Genomic DNA, 20,528 nt, shown 5'->3' with positions numbered 1-20,528 from the left:
GGAATTGGGGGAGGGGAACAGTGTTGGGGAATTGGGGAAGGGGACCAGCCAAGTTGTTGTTCTTCAATCTTAGTTGTGGAGGGTTCCAGTCGCCAACTGGCTCCCCGTTGGCAGCTCGTGGCCTCTAAGCTCAAGGTGCTGTGTTCAAGCTTAGTTGCGGGTGGGCGTAACCACCATCCCATGCAGGAGTCGAACCAGCAGCCTTGTTGTTAAGAGCGCATGCCCTATCCACTGAGCCGTCTGGAAGGCAGCTCAGCTTAAGGTGCCAAGTTCAGTCAGTTGTGGGTGGGCATAGCCACCATCCCATGTGGGAGTTGAACCAGCAGCTTTATTGTTAAGAACGCGTGCTCTATCCCCTGAGCCATCCGGGTGGCAGCTCAGCTCAAGATGCCAAGTTCAGTCTTAGTTGCAGGCGGGTGTAGCCCACCATCGAACAGGCAGTGTTGTTGTTAGGAGCACGTGCTCTCACCAGCTAAGCTACCCTGCCACCTGTTCGCAGCTCAGCAGCAGCAGTAGCTCAGCTCAGACACAGCGTCACTGGCCCATGTGGGAATCGGACAGGCGACCTTTTATTCTCTGCTAACTTCAGGGATGAGGTCAGGGTCAGCTACAAAATTTGTGGGGGACAATGAAAAATGAAAATGCAGGTCCCCTTGTTTAAAAACATAAAGAATTTCTAGGGCAACAGCAATGCAGTAAACCAAGCATGGGGCCCTCCAATATACAGGGTCCAATGCAACTACACAAGTTACACACCAATGAACTTGGCCATGATTGAGGTCTCTGTTTGCTCAGGGCACTTCTTACTCAGAGAGGTTGGATTTTTTTTTTGTCTTAGCTTTGCTATTGTCCATAGACTGAAAAGTTAACCAAAAGCTATTTTTGCCATGTCTTCCAAGAAGCCTAGTGGTTATTATATATAAAGGATTTCCGGTGGCTTGCTTTGCTATCATAGTTTTCTTAAGCTACATGCGTATAATGGAACCCCACCATTACCATGTGGGTCATCTAAATTTTCTTTCCTCCAAATAAATTCTAGGCTTATTGGAAATAATGGCCATGCCCTTTTTAAAAAAAAATAGCAGTTGTTTTTAATAGAGAGAATTTAAAATTAGTAATTTACTTGAATGGAATCTTAAGAGTTATGAATGATGTCTACTAATTGTGAGCTATACATCCAGGTGGTAATATCATGTAATCACCATATTATGGGGATATAAAGAGTTGATGAGCGGCTTAGGGTCTAGAAGGGCAAAAGTGGGTGTGTTAGTTGGGGACCTGAGATTAAATGTTCCAAGAAAAGGTTAAACAGGAAATGATTTCATTAAAGGAAATACCTTTATAATAGGAAAGAAGGAGGCAAGGAGAGGTAGGAAACCCATTAGACCAAAATGCAAGTGTGATGCAAAATGAAGGAAAGAGTAATAGAAGGTTGGGTAGAAGCATCCCAATGTGAAGTCTAAGGACAGCTCAACAAAAGTTTGGGGGAGTCATTGAGCCCAAGTCAGCCAGAGGAACCCCATGTCTCCCAAGAAAGTCTTGCTTTAGTATCTCCATCACATTCAGTCATTGGTGGGGAGCAGTCTGCGAGAGGTGTGACTTCTGTTCAATGTAGTGATAGATTTCCAAATGCAGCAGCTAGGGTCCTGAGTCATTTAGGTCCAGTTGCAAAAGGCTTTCATGTTCTCATGACCAGCACAGTAGGTATTAGGAACACTGATATTTAAAAGCCTAAAATGTAAAACTACTAGAAGAAAACATGGGGGAAATCTTCTTGACATTGGTCTTGGCAATGATTTTTTTGGATATGACACCAAAATTGCAGGCAATAAAAGCAAAACTAGACTAGTGGGATTGCATCAAACTAAAAAAAAAAAGCTTCTGCACCGCAAAGGTGAAAAATCAACAGCATGAAAAGGCAACCTATGGAATGGGAGGAAATATTTGCAAACCATATATCTGATAAGGGGTTAAGATTCAAAATATATAAGGAACTCATGCAATGCAATAGCAAAGAAGCAAATAATCCAATTTAAAAATGGGCAGAGGACATAAAATTTTTTCCAGAGAAGATATACAAATGGCCAACAGGTATATGAAGAGGTATTCAACATCACTAATCATCAGGGAAATGCAAATAAAAACCACAATGACATATATCACCTGACACTTCTTATAATGGCTGTCATCAAAAAGACAAGAAATAACAAGTGTTGGCAAGGTTGTGGAGAAAAGGGAACCCTCATACACTGTTGGTGGGATTGCAAATTGGTGCAGCTGCTATGGAAGGCAGTGTGGAAGTACCTCAAAAAATTAAAAATTAAATTACCATATGATCCAGCAATCCCTCTTCTGGGTATATGGCCAAAAGAACTGAAATCAGGATCTCGAAGAGACATCTGTATCCTCATGTTCATTGCAGCATTACTCACAACAGCCAAAATATGGAAACAACCTAAAGGTATATTGACATATGAATGGAAAAAGAAGATGTGATACACACACACAATGGAATATTTTTCAGCCTTAAGAAACAAGGAAATCTACCATCTGTGAAAACATAGATGAACTTGGAGGAAAATACACTAAGTGAAATAAGGCAGACACAGAAAGACAAACACTGCATGACTTTACTTCTATGTAAAATCTTTATAAAGTTGAACTCAGAGAAACAGAGGGGAATGGTGGTTGCCAGAGCCTGGGAGTTAGAGAAATGGGGAGATGTGGGTCATAGGGTACAAACTTTCAATTACAAAATGAATAAGTTCTAGAGCTCTAATGTGCAGCATAGTGACTATAGTTAAAAATGTATACTTGAAAATTGCTAAGAGCGTAGATCTTATATTCTTATCACACATACACAAAAAGGTAACTATGTGAGATGATGGATATGTTAACTAGTTTGATTATGATTTTTTCCAGGGTGTGTGTGTGTGTGTGTGTGTAAAGGCATCAAGTTGTAAACTTTTATGTGCAATTTCTATTTGTCAAATCGACTCAAATAAAACTGAAAGAAAAAACTTTATACAACGACATGGGTGAACCTAGAGGGTATCATTCTAAGTGAAACAAGTCAGACAGAGAAAGACAAATACCATATGATCTCACTTATATGTGGAATATAAAGAAAAAAATAAACAAACAAACAAAACAAACACAGACTCATAGACACAGGGAACAAACTGGTGGTTACCAGATGGGAGAGGGTTTTGGGGTGGCTGGATGTGAAAGGTGAAGGGATTAACAAGTACAAATGAGTAGTTCGAAAGCAGTCACAGGGATGTAAATTACAGCATAGGGAACATAATCATTAATATTCTAATAACTGTACAGGGTAAGATGGGTAATAGACTCATTGGGGTTATTTTGTGAGGTATATCAATGTCTAATCACTATGTTGTTTTGTACACCTGAAACAAATACAGTATTTTATGTCAATGATAATTAAAAAGTAAATTTTTAAAAATTAAAAAAAAACATTCGATAAAGAAGCCTCAGAGACAATTTAAAAACCATTTTGTGTGATTTAGACAAAGAGCTGAGGACCATGTAAGCTCTACTTCCTTCAGAAGACCTTTCTTGACCCTGATATTTGGTTAGATATCTCCACTCTATGCTTTGAGAACCCTCCATGCTTCCCCGGCCATAACACTCACCTCAGTTTATTGTAATTGCTTGTTTACTGCCTGTCCTCACTACTAGTTCATTTTCTCTTTGAGAATAATAATTTTTCCTCCTTCACTGCTGAATCCCCTGGGCTTACTTAGCTCAATGACTGAAAAAAGTACTAAAAAATATTTGCTGAAACTCACATTGGGGTACATTCTACCAAATACCTGGCCTGTATGCTTCAAAACATTTGTTGATATGAAGTTCAAAGAAAGGCAAAGAACTATTTCAGATTAATGAGACTAAAGAGATATGACAACTAAATGCAATGCATGAGCATGGACCAGTAAATGAAAGGCTATTAATGGAATAATTGTCATACGGTGAATGAAGAGTGTGGATTAGATTCTATTACAAAAACCATGTTAAATTTCCTGACTTTGAAATTGAGCTGAGGTTATGTAAAAGAATGCCTTTGTTCTTAAGAAATAAACACTGAAGTATCTAACGGTAAGGGACATGATATCTGCAGATTATTCTCAAATAGTTCAGAAAATAATATCTATAATATAACAATACAGATATTATACACACACACACAGAGAATGATAAATGTAGCAAAACATTAACAATTGATGAATCTGGGTCAAGGGTCCAGAGGATTCCTTTACCATTTGTGAATTTTCTGTAAGTTTTAAATTATATAAGAATAAAATGCTTTTTTCAAAAAAAGTATTTCTTGAATGAATGAAAGACAAAAGGATAACTATAGTTTGAAGGTTTTTATGATGAAGTTACCAATAGAGATGCTGGTGGAACATTCAGAGAAGTGGGGAACTTATGCCAAGGACGAAAATATCCAAGCCAGTTTAACATGTAAGTGAGAAATGAGGAAGTGGAGGACAATAAAGATGACTTTGGATTTGGCCAATCTATTTGGAGAAGCAGTCGAATGCAAGAATAGAAGCCAGAATTAAGGTGCTCAGTGAGGCGTTTGAAGGCTAGAGAGATGATAGCATCCTCAGAGGTAAAACTCTTTCAGTTACAAGAAAGGCTAGGGTTTAGGACCTACCTGACTTAAATGCTTATTTTCTTCTATACATGAAGTGGTTTTGTAAACTATTTCACCTTGTCAATACTTAATGTTAATTTTGAAAGTAGTAGATAAGAGTATAAGGTCTACACTTTTACATGGCAGCTTAATTCATGTTTATTTCCTGAAAATGGCAACAAATTAAAATCACCATGGGCCTTTGTTCTAAATGTAACTATGTGAAGATTGTTAATTTTTTGTAGAAAAATATTGAAAATATAAAGAGTTTGTTATTAAGGTCTTTTCTTAGACATATAAATACTAAATATTCAACTAAACACATAAAGTTTTCTATTTGAGTATTATTTAGGTAGAATTCCATTTTAACAAATACAATAACAAAGTATAATTCTTCTTAACAGCCTAAAATGACCTACTTATAGTATGTGTGGCTTCATTGTTTAACACCCTTATTCATAAGATTGCTATTTATAATCACTTACCTCAACCCCCTGGGGACTTAGTAGGATTAGTGACTTCTGATTCAGTTTGTATTTTAAGATTTTTTTCCCTCCATCCTTGCTCAGCTAGTGGAATCCATGATGAATTCTCATCTCCAAGGGGTAAGCTGTTTTCCGTAAAGCCCAGTAGCTGGTTTATGATTCCTTAGACATAGCATCGATTCCTTTCTTTTGTGTTTGTTTCTTCCAGAATGATAGATTCCATGTAGACATACATATTCCATCATCATGCTTACGTGTGGTTAAGCATGTAATTGTTTTCGTTTTGTTAAGTTATATGTTTAAGGACTATCTGGGCTCATATCAGAAAAATAAATAAGCATAATTAGCATTCTACTTGTTTAGCATGATAAATAGAGACAACTCGAGCTAGAATGAGGAAGCTCAACAATAGAAGGGAACTGGAGGTCATATGAGGATGAAGATTAGAGACGAAACACTGTTTTTGAGAGCAGCATTTGGTAAGGGCACCAGATTGGGGGCAGAGAACAGAATTTCACAGATGGATATTTGGGAGGTGGGCAGTTTGAGTAATGGCAGGATCTAAGGTGTTCTCCCGTCTGTAGGTGGTTCAGTGGAATAGAGGTGAAGGTTACGGGATTATAAAACTAAGTTGCCAGGTCAAAGAAATTGTCATAGCAAATAAATAGAATATGCTCAGAAGAGAACGCAGTGAAAAGAAAAAAATAATCCTAGTTGTTCCTCTCACTGTCCGCATGCGTTCTGTTCATTAGCAAAAAGGTCTTTCAGTCACTGTTTCTATAGTATCTTAATTAAAAATACTTAAATATATGCCATATTCAAATTCTTCCCTTAATTTCTGGAAAGAAAATTGAAGGAGAAAATTCCCATTCTGTTCTGAAGAACCACTATTTAATGAGTATATTAGTGTCTGATAAATTCCATGTATATATTATTGTGCCATTTCCTTTTTGAAATGGACATTACAGTATGTGTTGACCAAAGAGTAGGATAAAGAGTTACTATTTTGTTTTGAAATACATGAAAAATGCATAGTTTTATTGCAGTTGTGAATCTTAGATTTTTAAGGAGGCTGCTTCAAAGGATGTCATTAATAATCTTCTCAGGTGCTTATAAAGCATGTGTCTGTCAGCGGAATTAGAGAATCACCCAACTAGAGAACAGGTTTCACAATACCCCGAGACCTACTTTGTTCATTAGAGAGGAAAATGGCTTGTTTTAAGTCTGAACTGACATGCTTGCTAATTTCAGCAGTAAAAGCTGTTCATTGTGGTCGGGTTTAATTTAGAGCCTGGTAAGGTTCAGATTAAAGTTGATCAAGTTGCTTCTACAACTTACTTCTTAAACAAACTTTGTAATCCTAAAAGAAGAAAACAAAAAAAATATATAGCCAACATTGCGTAATGTATCCAGAAGTGAGAAGCAAAAAAGAGCTTGGTTATTTGAGGGTGAATTCATATGAAATCAAAGAAAAAGACCAAAGAAAATTTTGTTATCTAAAAATTTCCAAGTATCCAAAAACACAAATTTTCATTTAAATTACACAAAGCATATCTAATACTTTAATTTACTACTATATAGCAGCTAGAACAGTGCCTAGTACTCGATATTTATAAAATGAAAAAAAAATAGTAAATGAATGAATTTGTATACTTTGCTTAGCTATGTGTATTTAGAGTTCTTTGTTAAATTTGAGGGGAAGATTTGACTTTATATGAGGTTTCTGGGTAGGTCTGTTTTTTAAAAATCTATCAAATATATTAAACATTTAAGAGCTGGGAATTCCAAAGTACCTTTTCAGCTTGCTGTGTCACAGATGACCAGAGTTTAACATTCTAACCCTGGAAAACATCTTATTTCATAAAATCTATCTGCTACTATGTGGTTCCCACTTTAAAAGTTGTTCAGTTCTCTCCAATTGACTTATGTCACTTACTTCAATACCTGTCTTTGGCAGTTTGTTCCATATTTCAAACACCCTTTTGTGTAAAGAAACCATAAAAGTTAGAAACCTGAAAATTGGATTTTTCTTCTGAGCAATCACAGCTTACAAATGTGGAAAATTTGTTAAAAGTTAGCCCCTCCAAATTTCCAATACAGAGAAGGAAAAATGCTGGAAGTAGATGTGTAATGTTTGGATAAGTTCTTCCTATTATTTTACTACTACCAAAAGCAATTGAGCTTAAATCACAAGGCCTGTCGTCCTACGTCTTCACCAAAGAAACAGTACAGAATAATCAAATCTGGCCTTTCCAAAACCAAAAATCTTTAGAAAATCAGCAGCAGTCAAAGGACATAGTAGATAACCAATTTTCATAAACATCACTATCCACCACATTTCATTTCTTCACTTTCATAAACTTCCTGTGGTAGCAAAAAGAGCATCAGATTTAAAACCATAAAGAATCTGAAAGCGGGCCAGCCGAGTGGCTCAGTTGGTTAAGAGCTCACTCAAGAGTGCGAGCTCTGAGGAACAGCGGTTCGAGTCCAGGCCAGAGCTGAGCTGCCAACAGGTGGCAGGATGGCTCAGCTAAAAAAATTTTTAAAAAGCATCCGAAAGTTTGGCTATTAGCGTGGTTATTAGGAGAATACACATGAGAAAATGCATGCAAAACATCTGTCATATAGTGGTTATAAGTTAACACATATTAATTATACTTCCAAAATTGAAGCAAAATATACTCAGTTTTAGAATGAGAACAAGAGAGATACCTTTTTCCCCCAAATTTCTTTGTATATATCACTGGGATTTTGGCCCTTTATGTAGAGAGAGTAAGGTGGCAGAGACAAGAGACAGACCCTTGAGGGAGAGAGGAATTTCTTAATGATTAACATAGCTACCTATAGATAAGAAACGTATTTCTTTGCTTCATTCTATTTGGTGCTTTTTATCTAAAGCAGTGTTAAATTAAAGTCAGTTGTACTGCAGAATATAAATACTAACTTCTATTCTGATGTTTTCCAAATTTGCCTGATCATAAGAATTAAGTAGAGAACTTGTTACAAATGTAAATTCCCAGCACTCCTCCCTGCTAATTTATTTGTTCTGGGGTGAGGCAGAGGAGATTTGGGGGAAAGACTAATTGAGCTCACCTGCTCATTTTATAGGTGAGGAATCTCAGGTACAAAGAAGTTAAATAAGTTATATCTCTTAAATCACTTCTGTGCTTTTTTCCCTTTCTGAAATATACACCTTAATTTTGACACCGCATAGAATGAGATTACAAGTATAACTATCTTTCTCTTAAATATGTTGCCATAATTCAAAATTACATTTCTTACTCATGGCACTCATATATTGGGTTGAGTAAATCTAGGTGCTCTGGAATGACTCTGTCTAAGCTCTTAAATAGTGAAGCAAATCTATGATCAAGATTTTCATTTGAAATATTTGGGGTATCTAAGAATGAAACACATCTCTTGTTAAATTGCTCTCTATAAAGCCTTACACATTAGAGATTTATAGCCAGTAACATCTTTGTTTATTTCTACAAGTGCTTTGGTTAGCTTGAAAATCACACTTTACTTTGTATTACATAAAAGGAATGCACAATGCTGGAGAACCTTAATATTGAGTTATTTTTGTCCCTTCAGGCCACCCTGCAGGATTTGGAGCAGAGGCGCCCCCAGTTGGAAGAACTCATTACTGCTGCCCAGAATTTGAAAAACAAGACCAGCAATCAAGAGGCTAGAACAGTCATTACTGATCGAAGTAAGTCTTCTAAAGAGGCATGTGAAACTTAAGGAAAGATGTATTGAAAGTTGCCGTAATGACTTAGGTTCAAATACCTCCCTCGAATTTATAAAAATAGTGCAAAATAGTTGTAAATTATAACTATTATACTAAGATTTTCAGTCCAGAATGTTTTCTTTCAATAACTGTATCTAATTCCACAAACTAGAGGAAGTATAATTTTCATCAGTGCAGACTTGTGTAGTTGCAAAGCATGGCGTGGTGGGCGTGGTAAGTATGTCGTGACAGAATGTTTGTTCCTCGCTTGTCATTTAGCTGGGCTGGCGTCCATGGAGATACCAGCCTCTCCCTCATATCCTTGGTTGTTGGTCCAAGCAGGCAGTTGCTTCCTGGACTAGCTTTTATTTTCGTCTACAGTGGCACTTCCAGATCTCGACATCTCTCTGCTACTCGGATGCCCTCGTTGTGTGCTATCAGCAATTATTGAACCATTCTTTGTGCCATTGTGGGGTGGGTGGGAACTCTGAGAGGCTGTTTGAGGCCCCTTTACCTAAACACTGCCCATGCTCTTTTCTTTTTTTCTTCTTTACACAGAGTGATTCAGAGTGACTGTGCATGGGGTCAGGAAGAGGGGTACAGGAGGAATAGGGGAAACCGTTCTCCATGGGGTTCCCCTCAGAGGCTCTCCTCAGGCATGAGGCCCAGGTCACCTTTGCTAACAGATTCTCTTGGTTCTCCCTGGGTGTCTTCCCTTCCCTCCATACACCTTACCTCCATAGATATACTTCGATAGTGAATTTTTGTACTGCCCCTGCAGTGCTTCCTCATTTTCTTTCCCACAACCAGAAGAATCTTTTCTAGTGCAGGAGTAGGGAGAACCTTCCTTTATCTTTGATACTTCTGAATCTTTTGTCTTAGGCTAGGCCAAGGCTTTGGAAACTCAAAAACCAAGTCTTCATCTTCAGACTCTACATTCTGTTGTGTTGACGCTTCCTTAAGGAAGTGCCTCCTAGGTATCAGGCAGTATGTGTGTTTGTGTGTGTGTGTGTGTGTGTGTGTGTGTGTGTGTGTGTGTGTGTGTGTGTGAAAGAGAGAGAGAGAGAGAAATCTTTGCAAAATCCTGTCAGCTAAATTTCATAACCTCCATTTTATAGATAGGAAACAATTTCTGAGAAGGGTTAATCAAATTTCTCAAGCTTACCAAACAAGCAAATCACAGCTTAGAATTTGCAAATGTCTCTTTCTGGTTCGAAAGTCTGTGTTCCTTCTTGTCTGTTTACTACTTCCCATCTTGTTCTGTTGTTTTTGTTAATGACCTTAATCACTAGGACTAGGATTAAGTGCGTTTTTGATCTGCAATTAGGTATGTTTTTATGCACTTCCTAAAGACATTTCCTCTCCCTGTTGCAGTGATTGTTAATTAAAATAGACTTTTTTTGATTCTGAAATTTTAACTCTTTCTCGTTGCTCAGTTTCTTTGGGTCTGTGCTAATGTATTCGTTGGGTAGCACTAGCAGCTATAAAGGTGAGTCCCCAAATCTCGGTGGTTTACCACAGTAGAAGTTTACTTTTTCTTCTGGTGCAGTCCCAAATGAGCAGCCCCCTAGGAAATCATTCAGGGACCCAAGCCCCTTCCATCTTTTGGGTCCAGAACATCGGAGTCCTATGCATTGAATGGGCAGATGAGGAATGAGTATTGCTCATTGGAATTTAGTATGAGCCAGGCCTGAAAATGGTGCACATTAATTCCATTTATAGTGTGTTCACTGGAACTCATCACATGGCCACACCTAACGGCAAGGGAAGCTGGGAAATATTTTCCAGTGGTGAGCCCAGGAAGAAGAGAAACTAGTCTGGTAAGGAATTAGTCAGTCTCATCCACAGCTAATTTGTACAGGAAGAATGCACTTACAGTCTGTAGTTCTGTGTTAGTTATGGGATATCGTTTCTATGCTTAGCAAAGCAAGAGCAAAACTGCCTTGTAATAACCAACATAGATAGCTGTTCAATTGATGTAGTAGAGTATTCCTCCCTCAAACTGGAACCATGAGGCTTCTCCACCAGGTTGCAACACACTGGCCCCAAAAAAGTGAATATTTATGAGTATAGGACTGACTTTCCAATACACAGTTACACAATTAAGTGATCTGTTTCTTGCCTGAGAAATATGGATATTTTGCAAAGATATTTATGCAAACCTGAACAGATTAGTATATAGAAAGTCACTAGTTATTTTCCTAATGCAAAATAACTTCTATTTTTACCTAAGAGAAAAATCACACTTATTTATTTTATAGCATCCATTCAGTATTGTCTAAACATTTTTCATTACCCCTTGCAATCTTTTTTTGATATTGTATTGACGTGTTTTTGTGATGTAGATTAAAATTGAGGACTATAGGGCGGGTTTGTATCTCTCTACTAATATCCAGTGGTTTGAATGGTGCTGCTTTCCTAAGCTTTTATCTATTAGGAATGACTACCTTCATGAATATTTACAGCGTAGTGGTAGGATTCCAATCCAAATGGTCCAAAAAAGCATTTTCTTAAAAGCAAGTGTCTGTTGAGACATGTTGTGTTGCTTATTAAGAGCCTAAGCCCGAATCTTAGTTCCAAATATGCCTGGAGCCTCTAGTGCCGATACCAGGATAATTCTGGCAAGATATGTTTATCCAAACAATGACATTTGTGGCCCTGTTCAGCTTCATTTTATCTCCATTTGAAATCTATGAAATGGGATGGAAATTCAATACTCACCAAGTTTCAATTGTGTTCAGAATAGAATTTTTTTAGTATGGATTCAGTTTTCAGGGAATAAGCAGAAATAAAATACTTGCTCATAAAATTGTAGTTTCTTATTTGAAGATTTCAGTATTCCTTTTTTTATTGCCTTGAAACTTCTAGAATACTTAAAAAGGAATCAGCAAAATAACGAAAAATATTCAATAAGTGTGTAATGCTATATTGAAACATTTTTCCCTCGGTAAATCCCAGTTCATAACTTTGAACAGTTGGGGAAATCTATACATAGTTATTACATTCTGTTAAGAGAAAAGTCCAGCAAAAAAGCAATTCCTCTCTAATAGTAATATCCATGCTAATATCTCAAGTAATGGGTCTACAAAATACAAACATGTTTTACTGTATAAACCTATTTCCATGGTATCCGTTGTTTTTGGGTGATTATATTGATGGAAATCCTGGTGTAATAAACTAGGTGAGAGAATAAATTTCATTCTAAGTACCTTCAAATGAAAAATTCTCCCTGCTGTTTCTGATGTTCAGCCTGCTCGTTTTCCTTCAACTCTTTGATTGCTGAATGTGTCAGCCATTCCTGGTCATTTTCTTCTGCAAAAGAGCTAGGTCAGGGGACCAAAAACAGATAAGATGAAAAACAGATCTAAAATTGTGTCCTTGGAGATTTCTGAATTATGGAAAATTCTTGTTCATGTTCATTACTACTGCAAATCATAGTACCATAATACCTCGCATAGCAATTAGGAGGCTATGGAAAGAAAGAACCACTATCTCTTATTGCGGTGTGTATGCCACAAATAATATTGGTGAACATCTGACATTTGTATTTGAGAGCCTTCCTTCTGTAGTGTCTACGTCCATAACCCCCACCATTACCATTTAAAAAATCTATAGAAATAGCACATATTGGTTTTGAAGACAAGCTTCCTGGGCTGGCCACTTATTAGCTTTGTGACCCTGAACCAACATTCTCCATAAACTATCTGATTTCACTTTCCTCCTCTATAAAATAAGATTACTTGTGTCTACCTCAAGGTTGGAAGAATTAGATAAGGTAACGCATGAAGAGCATTTAGATCCCAGACATATTAAGAGCTCAATGAATGCTGACTCTTGTTGTTTTAATTATAATCTAATTGGGTTGTTGGAATGCTTAGTGGGAAAGCATTTAATAAGCTCTTTGGTAGCTACGTGGTTCTTCCACGGGGCATGGCGAGGGGATTGAGAAATTGAGATTGTAAAAACCAAAAGGAGAAGGTTGCTTTGGAAAAGACAGAATAAGATATATATTCTAAATGGAATTAAACAAATATTTGGAAAAGCTTTTATGTACGTGGTACTACAGAAAGCAAAGTAATTCATGTGAGCTATTTCATTTTTAATATTTACTATAACCTTAGGAGGTGTTGATATTATTATTCTCATTTTAGAGACAGAAAACTGAAGCTCAGAGAGCTTAAGTAACCTGCCTAGGGTCCTAGTACAATTTCAAGAAAGGGACTAGGATTTAAATTCATGCCTGTCTGATTCTGAAGCCTGAGGCACATCAAATACAAAGGGCTGGTTAGGTAAAAAAAATAGAAAGAACTATTTATTTGAGAACTTAAAATATTAGGAATAACCTCAGTTTACTATAATTTGAATATAACTTTTGCTGCTTCTACCTATAACGTTGCCTTCTATGCCTTTGGGTGTCTGATCATAGGATTGTCCCTTACATGTGTTGAAAATGTACAGGGCAGTGGACCTCAGTAATCTACTAGCTGCACATCCTTGGCCAAGTGGGTTCACTTCTGTAAGCCATGGTTCCCTCATCTGTGATGTGGCACTAATAATAATATTGAAGCTGGTAGGGTGATGATGAAGATAAAATTACATGATGTCTAAAGTGAAGACCTGGCACATACTAGGTGCTCATTAAATGGTACACACCATCATGGTGAGATGAAGTTGGTACAGAGGAACTGGAGATGGGAGAATATGAAGGGGGTGTGATATAGGGCCTTTTACCTGCTAAACCAGGGGAGAGGAACTTGTGAAACAGAATGTCAAGTCTTAAGAGAGAACTGTGTCTTTTAAAATCAATGTTTCAGCTAAGGCTTTTTCAAACCCGTTTGAAATTCTTGGAGAAATTTGGTGACATCTTATAAATTTTAAGAAAATAAATTTGCATCATATTGCTTCAATTGCTGATATACAGGGCCGTAGAAGCGAAACGCTCTGCTCTGTGACAATAGAGATACTCACAGGATTTTTGAATTAACTGACAGTTTCATTGCAGCTTTGTCAACGTATCATTCATTGCTTCAGCCAAATGTACGAAATCCATAGTGAAATAAAAGCACCTTGTGTTCTCCACATTTTTATGAAATTGCTATTGCTAATGAAATGCCAGGCAATATCTTCTTCTCAGATATTGTCTATTAGAGAGTTGCTTATTTTAGAATAAGTGGAGTCAACCATATAAATTTCCTTCTTTTGACATCTAGCACCTGCTGTCAACCTGTTATAACTACAAGCAGTTCTCAAAATTTACATCCACCAGGATGCCCCTGGCAATGAAAGAGTTCAGTTGAGTTCAGCTCAATAAATATTTGAATGCTTACTCTGTGCTAGTTAATATCAGAGGTGATGGAGGGGATACCAGGAAGGAGAAGATTGAGCCTTTGTCATAAAAAAAGCTCATCATCAAATGTGAGTATTTGGACAAGTATATGCAGATAAGGCAGCCTAGGATAAGCACTTCAGTAGAGCAGGAATACAAAATGTGGAGAGAGAGCAAGAGGAGGGGCGATTGGCTCTGAAGGAGGGATGCTAGAATGCTTCCAGGAGGAATTTAAATTTGATCTGGTCATGAATAGGATTTTGAAAAGCAGAAGAAGGCTATAGAAGAAAGGATATTTCAGGAAAGGATCACAAGAAAATATATAACTAGACTTAGGTTAGCAATGGTATGCTGCATGAACTTGTAGGAGGAGAGAGAGAGAGAGAGAGAGAGAGAGAGAGAGAGAGAGAGAGATTGACTTTTTAAAGAATTAGCTCATGCAGTTGTGGGGACTGGAAAGTGAAATCTTCAGGGCAGGCCAGCATGGTAGAGACTCAGGGAAGAGCTGATACTGCAGTCTTGAGTCCAAAGGCTGTCTGGAGGAAGAATTCCTTTCTCTTCTGTGGACCTCAGTCTTTTTTTTAAGGTTTTCAACTGATTAGATGAGGCCCACCCATATTATGGAGGCTAATCTGCTTTATTCAAAGTCTACTGATTTAAATGTTAATGCCATCTAAAAATACCTTCACAACAACATCTAGAGTGGTGCTTAAACAGCTAGGCATCATTGTCTAGCCAAGTTGACACAAGCAATTAACCATTACCATGAGGTTCATAGTGGTATGTGTTTCTTCACATGTAAATCTCACGATTCCTTTAATTTTCCTTAGTATCCACTCAATAGGGTATGTGGAAATATACATTAAATAATAGAAATGATCTTTAACATCTTAGTGAATTTCAGAGCTCCATCACAGTAATTACAACTTGTACATACAAAATTTACCTACAAAAAACAAGTTTACAGGGTTTTTTTTGTTTACAGAATTTTACTGGTGTTACATTAACACTAAACATATATCATGAAGTAATTCTGATTTAATGTACCGCATTTTTTAATTCTGTAAGAGGATTAAATCAAATTACATTTGAATAAGATAAAATCCAAATTAGCTGTCATGATTATATTCAATTATTAATCTTTCATGGAGTGCAAATAGCAAAAATAAATATACTTTATTTAAAGTTATGTAGCTACAATTGTAAACATAATATTTTCTGCTAATTGCTTATGCTTTCATTTTGTTTCTTTTTAAGGGAAAGATTTGTATTTGCAAATGTTCTACTTATCTACTTTAAAAACTAAACATAATGAACGTAACTATTAATTAGTAAAAATGAGTTTTTTCTTCCTTGGTAGGCTAGAATAAAGATGATGATGAATATATATGTATAGGGAATCACACACTCAGACAAAATGAGCAGATAAGACAGATACAAAACAAAAAGAGATAAGCCCATAGGAAATTCAGGTTTTCAGAGGCTAGCATTTTTTATCTGTGGCCTAATGGGGCATTGCAACTATAGAGCTGCATTTCTGTGATACTTTGGTACCTCTGAGCATCAAGAAGAAGATTACTCCCTCCTGGTGATACCATGCAGTTTAGATGAAGCTAAGCCAATGGTTAGATATGTGCTAAGGGACGGCTCCTTAAAAGATTCTCTTAGCTCTCCTCAGGTGTTGGAAAAGGTTCAGGATTATTTTGGACCTACCATTTTTATCTTTACCAAACTTTCCTCATTCATAATTGGAAGCAACGTAACAAATTGCTTGCCACTGGCCTTTATTCTGTGTGCCTGCCTTAAGGGAAGCATTTGTGAAGTAAGCAGGAAGGAGTGCTAGACTGTGACCTTGCTACATGCAAAGCACAGCGCTGGGCTCATTTTGCTTCAGTCAGGAAAAGGACTTCGCAGTGACCTATCGCTGCAAAACAAATCACTCCAAAACTTAGTGTCTTGAAACAGCAATCATCATTTATTATCTCTTTCAGGTTTTGTGGGCCAGAAAATCACGAGTGACTTGGTTGAGTGGTTCTGCCTTGGAATTTCTCATGAGGGTGCAGTCAGGAAGTCAACTGGAGCTGCAGTCGTGAAAGCTTGACTAGGGCTGGACGACCCACTCTCAAGGTGCAGCCTAGTTGATTCCTCTCTATTGTGACTGGCTTCCCCCAGAACAAGTAAACCATGAGTACAAGGCAGAAGCCATATTACTTTTTTGGACCTAGACTTAGCATTCATACTATTAATTCTTCCGTAAATTATTTGTCACACAGGTCGGCCCTGATGCAGTGAGGGAAACCGAAAGGGCATGAATACTAGGAGGGGAGGATCACTGGGGATCACAGGATTATCAAGCATCCGTATGAAAGTTTTCTGAAACATGATCCCATGTCACTTTGACTATCTCCATCAGATACCCCAGCAAATGTCAGTGTTGCTCTTCCCCTGAAAATGGCAGACCACTGGCATGTGCCCTTCATCGCGCATGCGCACATTGAAAGGACAAAGAACCCACCAAGACCTTTTCTGTAGTGGCTGGACATGTTCATAGTTATCTCAGGGCCACTCAGCCTGGCTCCGCCTGGGAAATATGGGATTTGAAAAGAAAGTTTTTGAGAATTGGAGGCCTCACAGGTAGACCTAGATAGCTAATAGTTGGTTACGGGATAATTACAAGAACAATGATGATTATTATTTTTCTGTTAGTGAGACCAACACATAAGAATGTCTTTTTTGGGCCGGCCGAGTGGCGCATTGGGTAACACCTGGCTTGGGGCACCAGAGGGTCCCAACTCGGATCCCACATATGAGGGCCAGTGACTCTGCCCTCTACAGCTAAGATGCTGAATAACAGCTCAACCTGGAGCTGGGCTGCTGTGAGTCGCCAGCGACGGTGTAGGCTGCAGCCCCTGCTGCAGTGGGTCACCATAAGCTATCGTGTGTGGCCGGCAGCCAGCGTGAGCGGCTGACAGCTGGTGTGAGCTGCCAAGAGCCTCTGTGAATGGCCGTCCAGAGGCCGGCGACTGATATGCCTCAGCCGGGAAGAACGCAATGATAATACCAACATGGGCCAGTGAAGCAACATCCTCCACAACTAGACTGAAGAACAAAAGGACAGCAACTTGTCTGTTCCCCTTCCCCAAGTCCCCAACAAAAAACAATCTTTATTAAAAACAAAACCAGAATGTCTTTTCTTAATTTCATCCCAACAGTAATATAGGGCTAAAAACAATGGATCTAAAATGAGAAGACATGGTTTCAGTCGTGGCTTTACACTTTAATGACAGTGGAACCATTGGCAAATTATTTAATCTCTCTGACCCTTTGCCTTTTCATCTGTGAAAATGGGCTCCTGATGCCTTCCATACATGACTGCTGTTAGGATTTAATGGAATGACATATGAGAAAGCCCTTTTCAAATGGCAAATCACTATACAAATAGCAATGTCTTAGTCATCTCGGGCTGCTGTGACAAAATACCATAGACTAGGTAGCTTAAACAATAGACATTTATTTCTCACAGTCCTGGAGACTGGGAAGCCAAAGATCAAGGTGCCAGCAGATTCATTTCCTGGTGAGAGCCCCCTTCCTGGCTTGCAAAGAGCCACCTTCTCAGAGCGTCCACACATGCTAGAGATAAAGCTCTGCTCTCTCCCTCTTATAATCCCATCATAGGGCCCTACCCTCATGACCTCATCTAAACTTAATTACTTCCCAGAGGCCCCTTCTCCAGATATCACATTGGGGGTTAGGGCCTCAACATGTGAATTTCGGGAGGGCACACACTCAGTCTGTACCAATCAGCTATCGTCATTATTAAGAGCTCCACTAGGTCTTCTAGATGTCAACAATGATAGAGCCCTGCTATGAGGGTAAGAGTTTTCACACCTAGAAAATGGGGACATGAAGATGGGGAGTTGTTCTTATGTCTCTACACAGAATTTTTGGTATTTGCTCACGAAATTTGCCTTTGCTTAGAGTGTAGATTCTCTCAAATTCCAGTCCAGGGCCTTGGGAAAAATAGGTTCTCCATCAAGATTTTCTGAATGAGTAAAATGCTTTGTGATATGTTCTTCACAATTAAGATTAAAGCAAAATTATTTATGCAGAATATTCTATTTTCAAAGCTTCCAGCTACTGCCTAGTGTGGCTTATTACCATCTGTAAATATAACCCTGGGTGGTAGGAACAAAGCCATTGAGAGTCCCCCACAAAGTCTGTAAGCCAGTGATAGAAAAAGTAAGCCTGACCACTGGAGTCAGATTTTTTTCTTTCATACAGGAGCCATAGAACTGCTGTTTTGAGGAGCACCTGGCTTTCAGAAAAATGCAGAATTGGAGGAGGGAATGAAAGGCAGAAAGTACTATACCAGCCCGATTCACTTGTTATCAGAAAAATGTGTACTAAAGAACAGAATGTTTGAAAAGATAAAATGAAGTCCCAATTGCACAGAATAAGAATGAGAGGAAAACACCTTTCTCTATAATTAAACAGAAAATGGTGCCGTGAGTTAATAAAACCCAGCCAACCTGAAAATGTGAACATCAAGTGTAATTGTGCAGAAAGATAAGGTAATGTGAACAACATAGGAATATATAGGTGCATGTTGGCCTTTTCATACAATGGCACTTTACTTGCTCCTTGTGAATGATTTGGTTTAGTCTTATCCATTCTAGAACCACTAAAAGGGGAAGGCACAGTCCTATTGGACTATAAAAAGGGAGAATTTTCTTGATGACTAGAGGTACTTAAAAATTGCTCAGATTTTTAGAACATCAGGTTATGTGTCTCTCAATGTTGGGTATGATGCCAAACATAACATAATATACACATAGGGACCATTGGGGCCACATAGCAATAAATGAAATGGGATTAATTTTTTCTTCATCATCTGGTAGGGCATACAAAATGCCCAGGTTTCCCTCTCAGTAGCTAGATGTTTCAATAGCTGAAAACATATCCCAGAGGACAACAGACTATATGCAACATTTCAGATATTCAGATATTCTCAACATTTTTACTTATTTATTTGACAAAGTCAAATTGTATTCAGATTCTAAAATTTCTCCTTTTGTAAAGAATAATGCTTTAGATCTATGTTATGTTTTACAGGAATTAGACCAAGAAGTCTCATATATGAGTTGGTTTGAGTTCCACAACATCACCTAAAATAGATATTTTCCTCATTATGTAAATGAAGGAACCAAGGATCATAGATACTAATAACCTTTCTCAAGGTCACATAGATAACAAATGGTAGAGCCAGGATGTAACCCAAGTGCTCTGATTCTAAAGAAGGGTGTTAGATAGGTATTCTTTTACAAAACCTATGTTGCAAGGAGATAACATTTGAGAGTCGGTATATTTCAGTAACTGAGTAATATACATACACACACTTACGTATAGTCTTATGTACTCATGAATGTATATATTTGTATGTAAATCTTATGTATACTGCTGACATTATATTTATATAACTTATTAACTTTTGATAATTTATTTCAATAAGTTACAATATATCAGGTATTTATTGAATCATGGGACTTAAAGATACTCAGAGGGATTCATTCTTATGCATTAAGCAAAGTCACTTTTTTTTAAAGATTTTTATTGGGGAATTGGGGGATGGGAACAGCACTGGGGAATTGGGGAAGGGGAACAGACACGTTGCTGTCCTTTTGTTCTTCAGTCTAGCTGTGGAGGACGTTGCTTCACTGGCCCAAGTTAGCACCATCATTGCGCTCTTCCCGGGCAAGGCAGATCAGTCGCCGGCTTCTGGAGGACCGCTCACAGCGGCTGCTGGCCACTCACGCTGGCTGCTGGCTACACGTGGTAGCCCATGGCAACCCACTGCAGCAGGGGCTGCAGCCTACGCCATCGACGGTGACTCACAGCAGCCCAGCTCCACGTTGAGCTGTTGTTCAGCATCTTAGCTGTAGAGGGCAGTGTCACTGGCCCTCATATGTGGGATCCGAACCAGGACCCTCTGGCGTCCCAAACCAGCTCTTCACCAACGCGCCACTCAGCCGGCCGGCAAAGTCATTTTTAAACTATATTAGGAAGATAAGCCAACATGTGTTAAAAGAAAATGAGAAACAAAAGAACTTTGCAGTAGGAAACTCTATTACCTTGTTTCACTGATTGTTCAGCTAGAGATGTGGGAGTACAGGAACAGGTCTTTCTCATGTTGCCGCAGTTCTGAGTTACTAAATGCAGGAGGTTAGGAATTCCAAACATTGTTGTATCTTTCTGCAGATTCTCTCTCTCTCTCTCTCTCTCTCTCTCTCTCTCTCTCTCTCTCTCTCTCTCTCTCGTGTGTGTGTGTGT

General features: G+C 38.3%; 1 protein-coding gene across 5 annotated transcripts in view; it reads left to right on the top strand.

Annotated features, from left to right (window-relative positions):
• Positions 1-5,233: 5,233 nt before the first annotated feature.
• LOC109373985 (dystrophin-like) overlaps positions 5,234-20,528 on the top strand; it is a 606,466-nt gene continuing 591,171 nt past the window's right edge. For all 5 annotated transcript variants that reach the window (XM_019628250.1, XM_019628248.1, XM_019628247.1 and 2 more), the window contains exons 1-2: positions 5,234-5,265; positions 8,740-8,857. In XM_019628250.1, the coding sequence (XP_019483795.1) occupies positions 5,242-5,265; positions 8,740-8,857 (142 nt within the window). In that variant the 5' untranslated portion in view covers positions 5,234-5,241. The remainder of the gene's footprint in view (positions 5,266-8,739; positions 8,858-20,528) is intronic.

The sequence above is a fragment of the Hipposideros armiger genome, unplaced genomic scaffold (genome assembly GCF_001890085.2).
Source record: "Hipposideros armiger isolate ML-2016 unplaced genomic scaffold, ASM189008v1 scaffold_768, whole genome shotgun sequence".
Taxonomy (NCBI): Eukaryota; Metazoa; Chordata; class Mammalia; order Chiroptera; family Hipposideridae; genus Hipposideros; species Hipposideros armiger.
The sequence above is the reverse complement of the archived record's forward strand: the minus strand, read 5'-3'. Positions and strand labels throughout refer to the sequence as shown.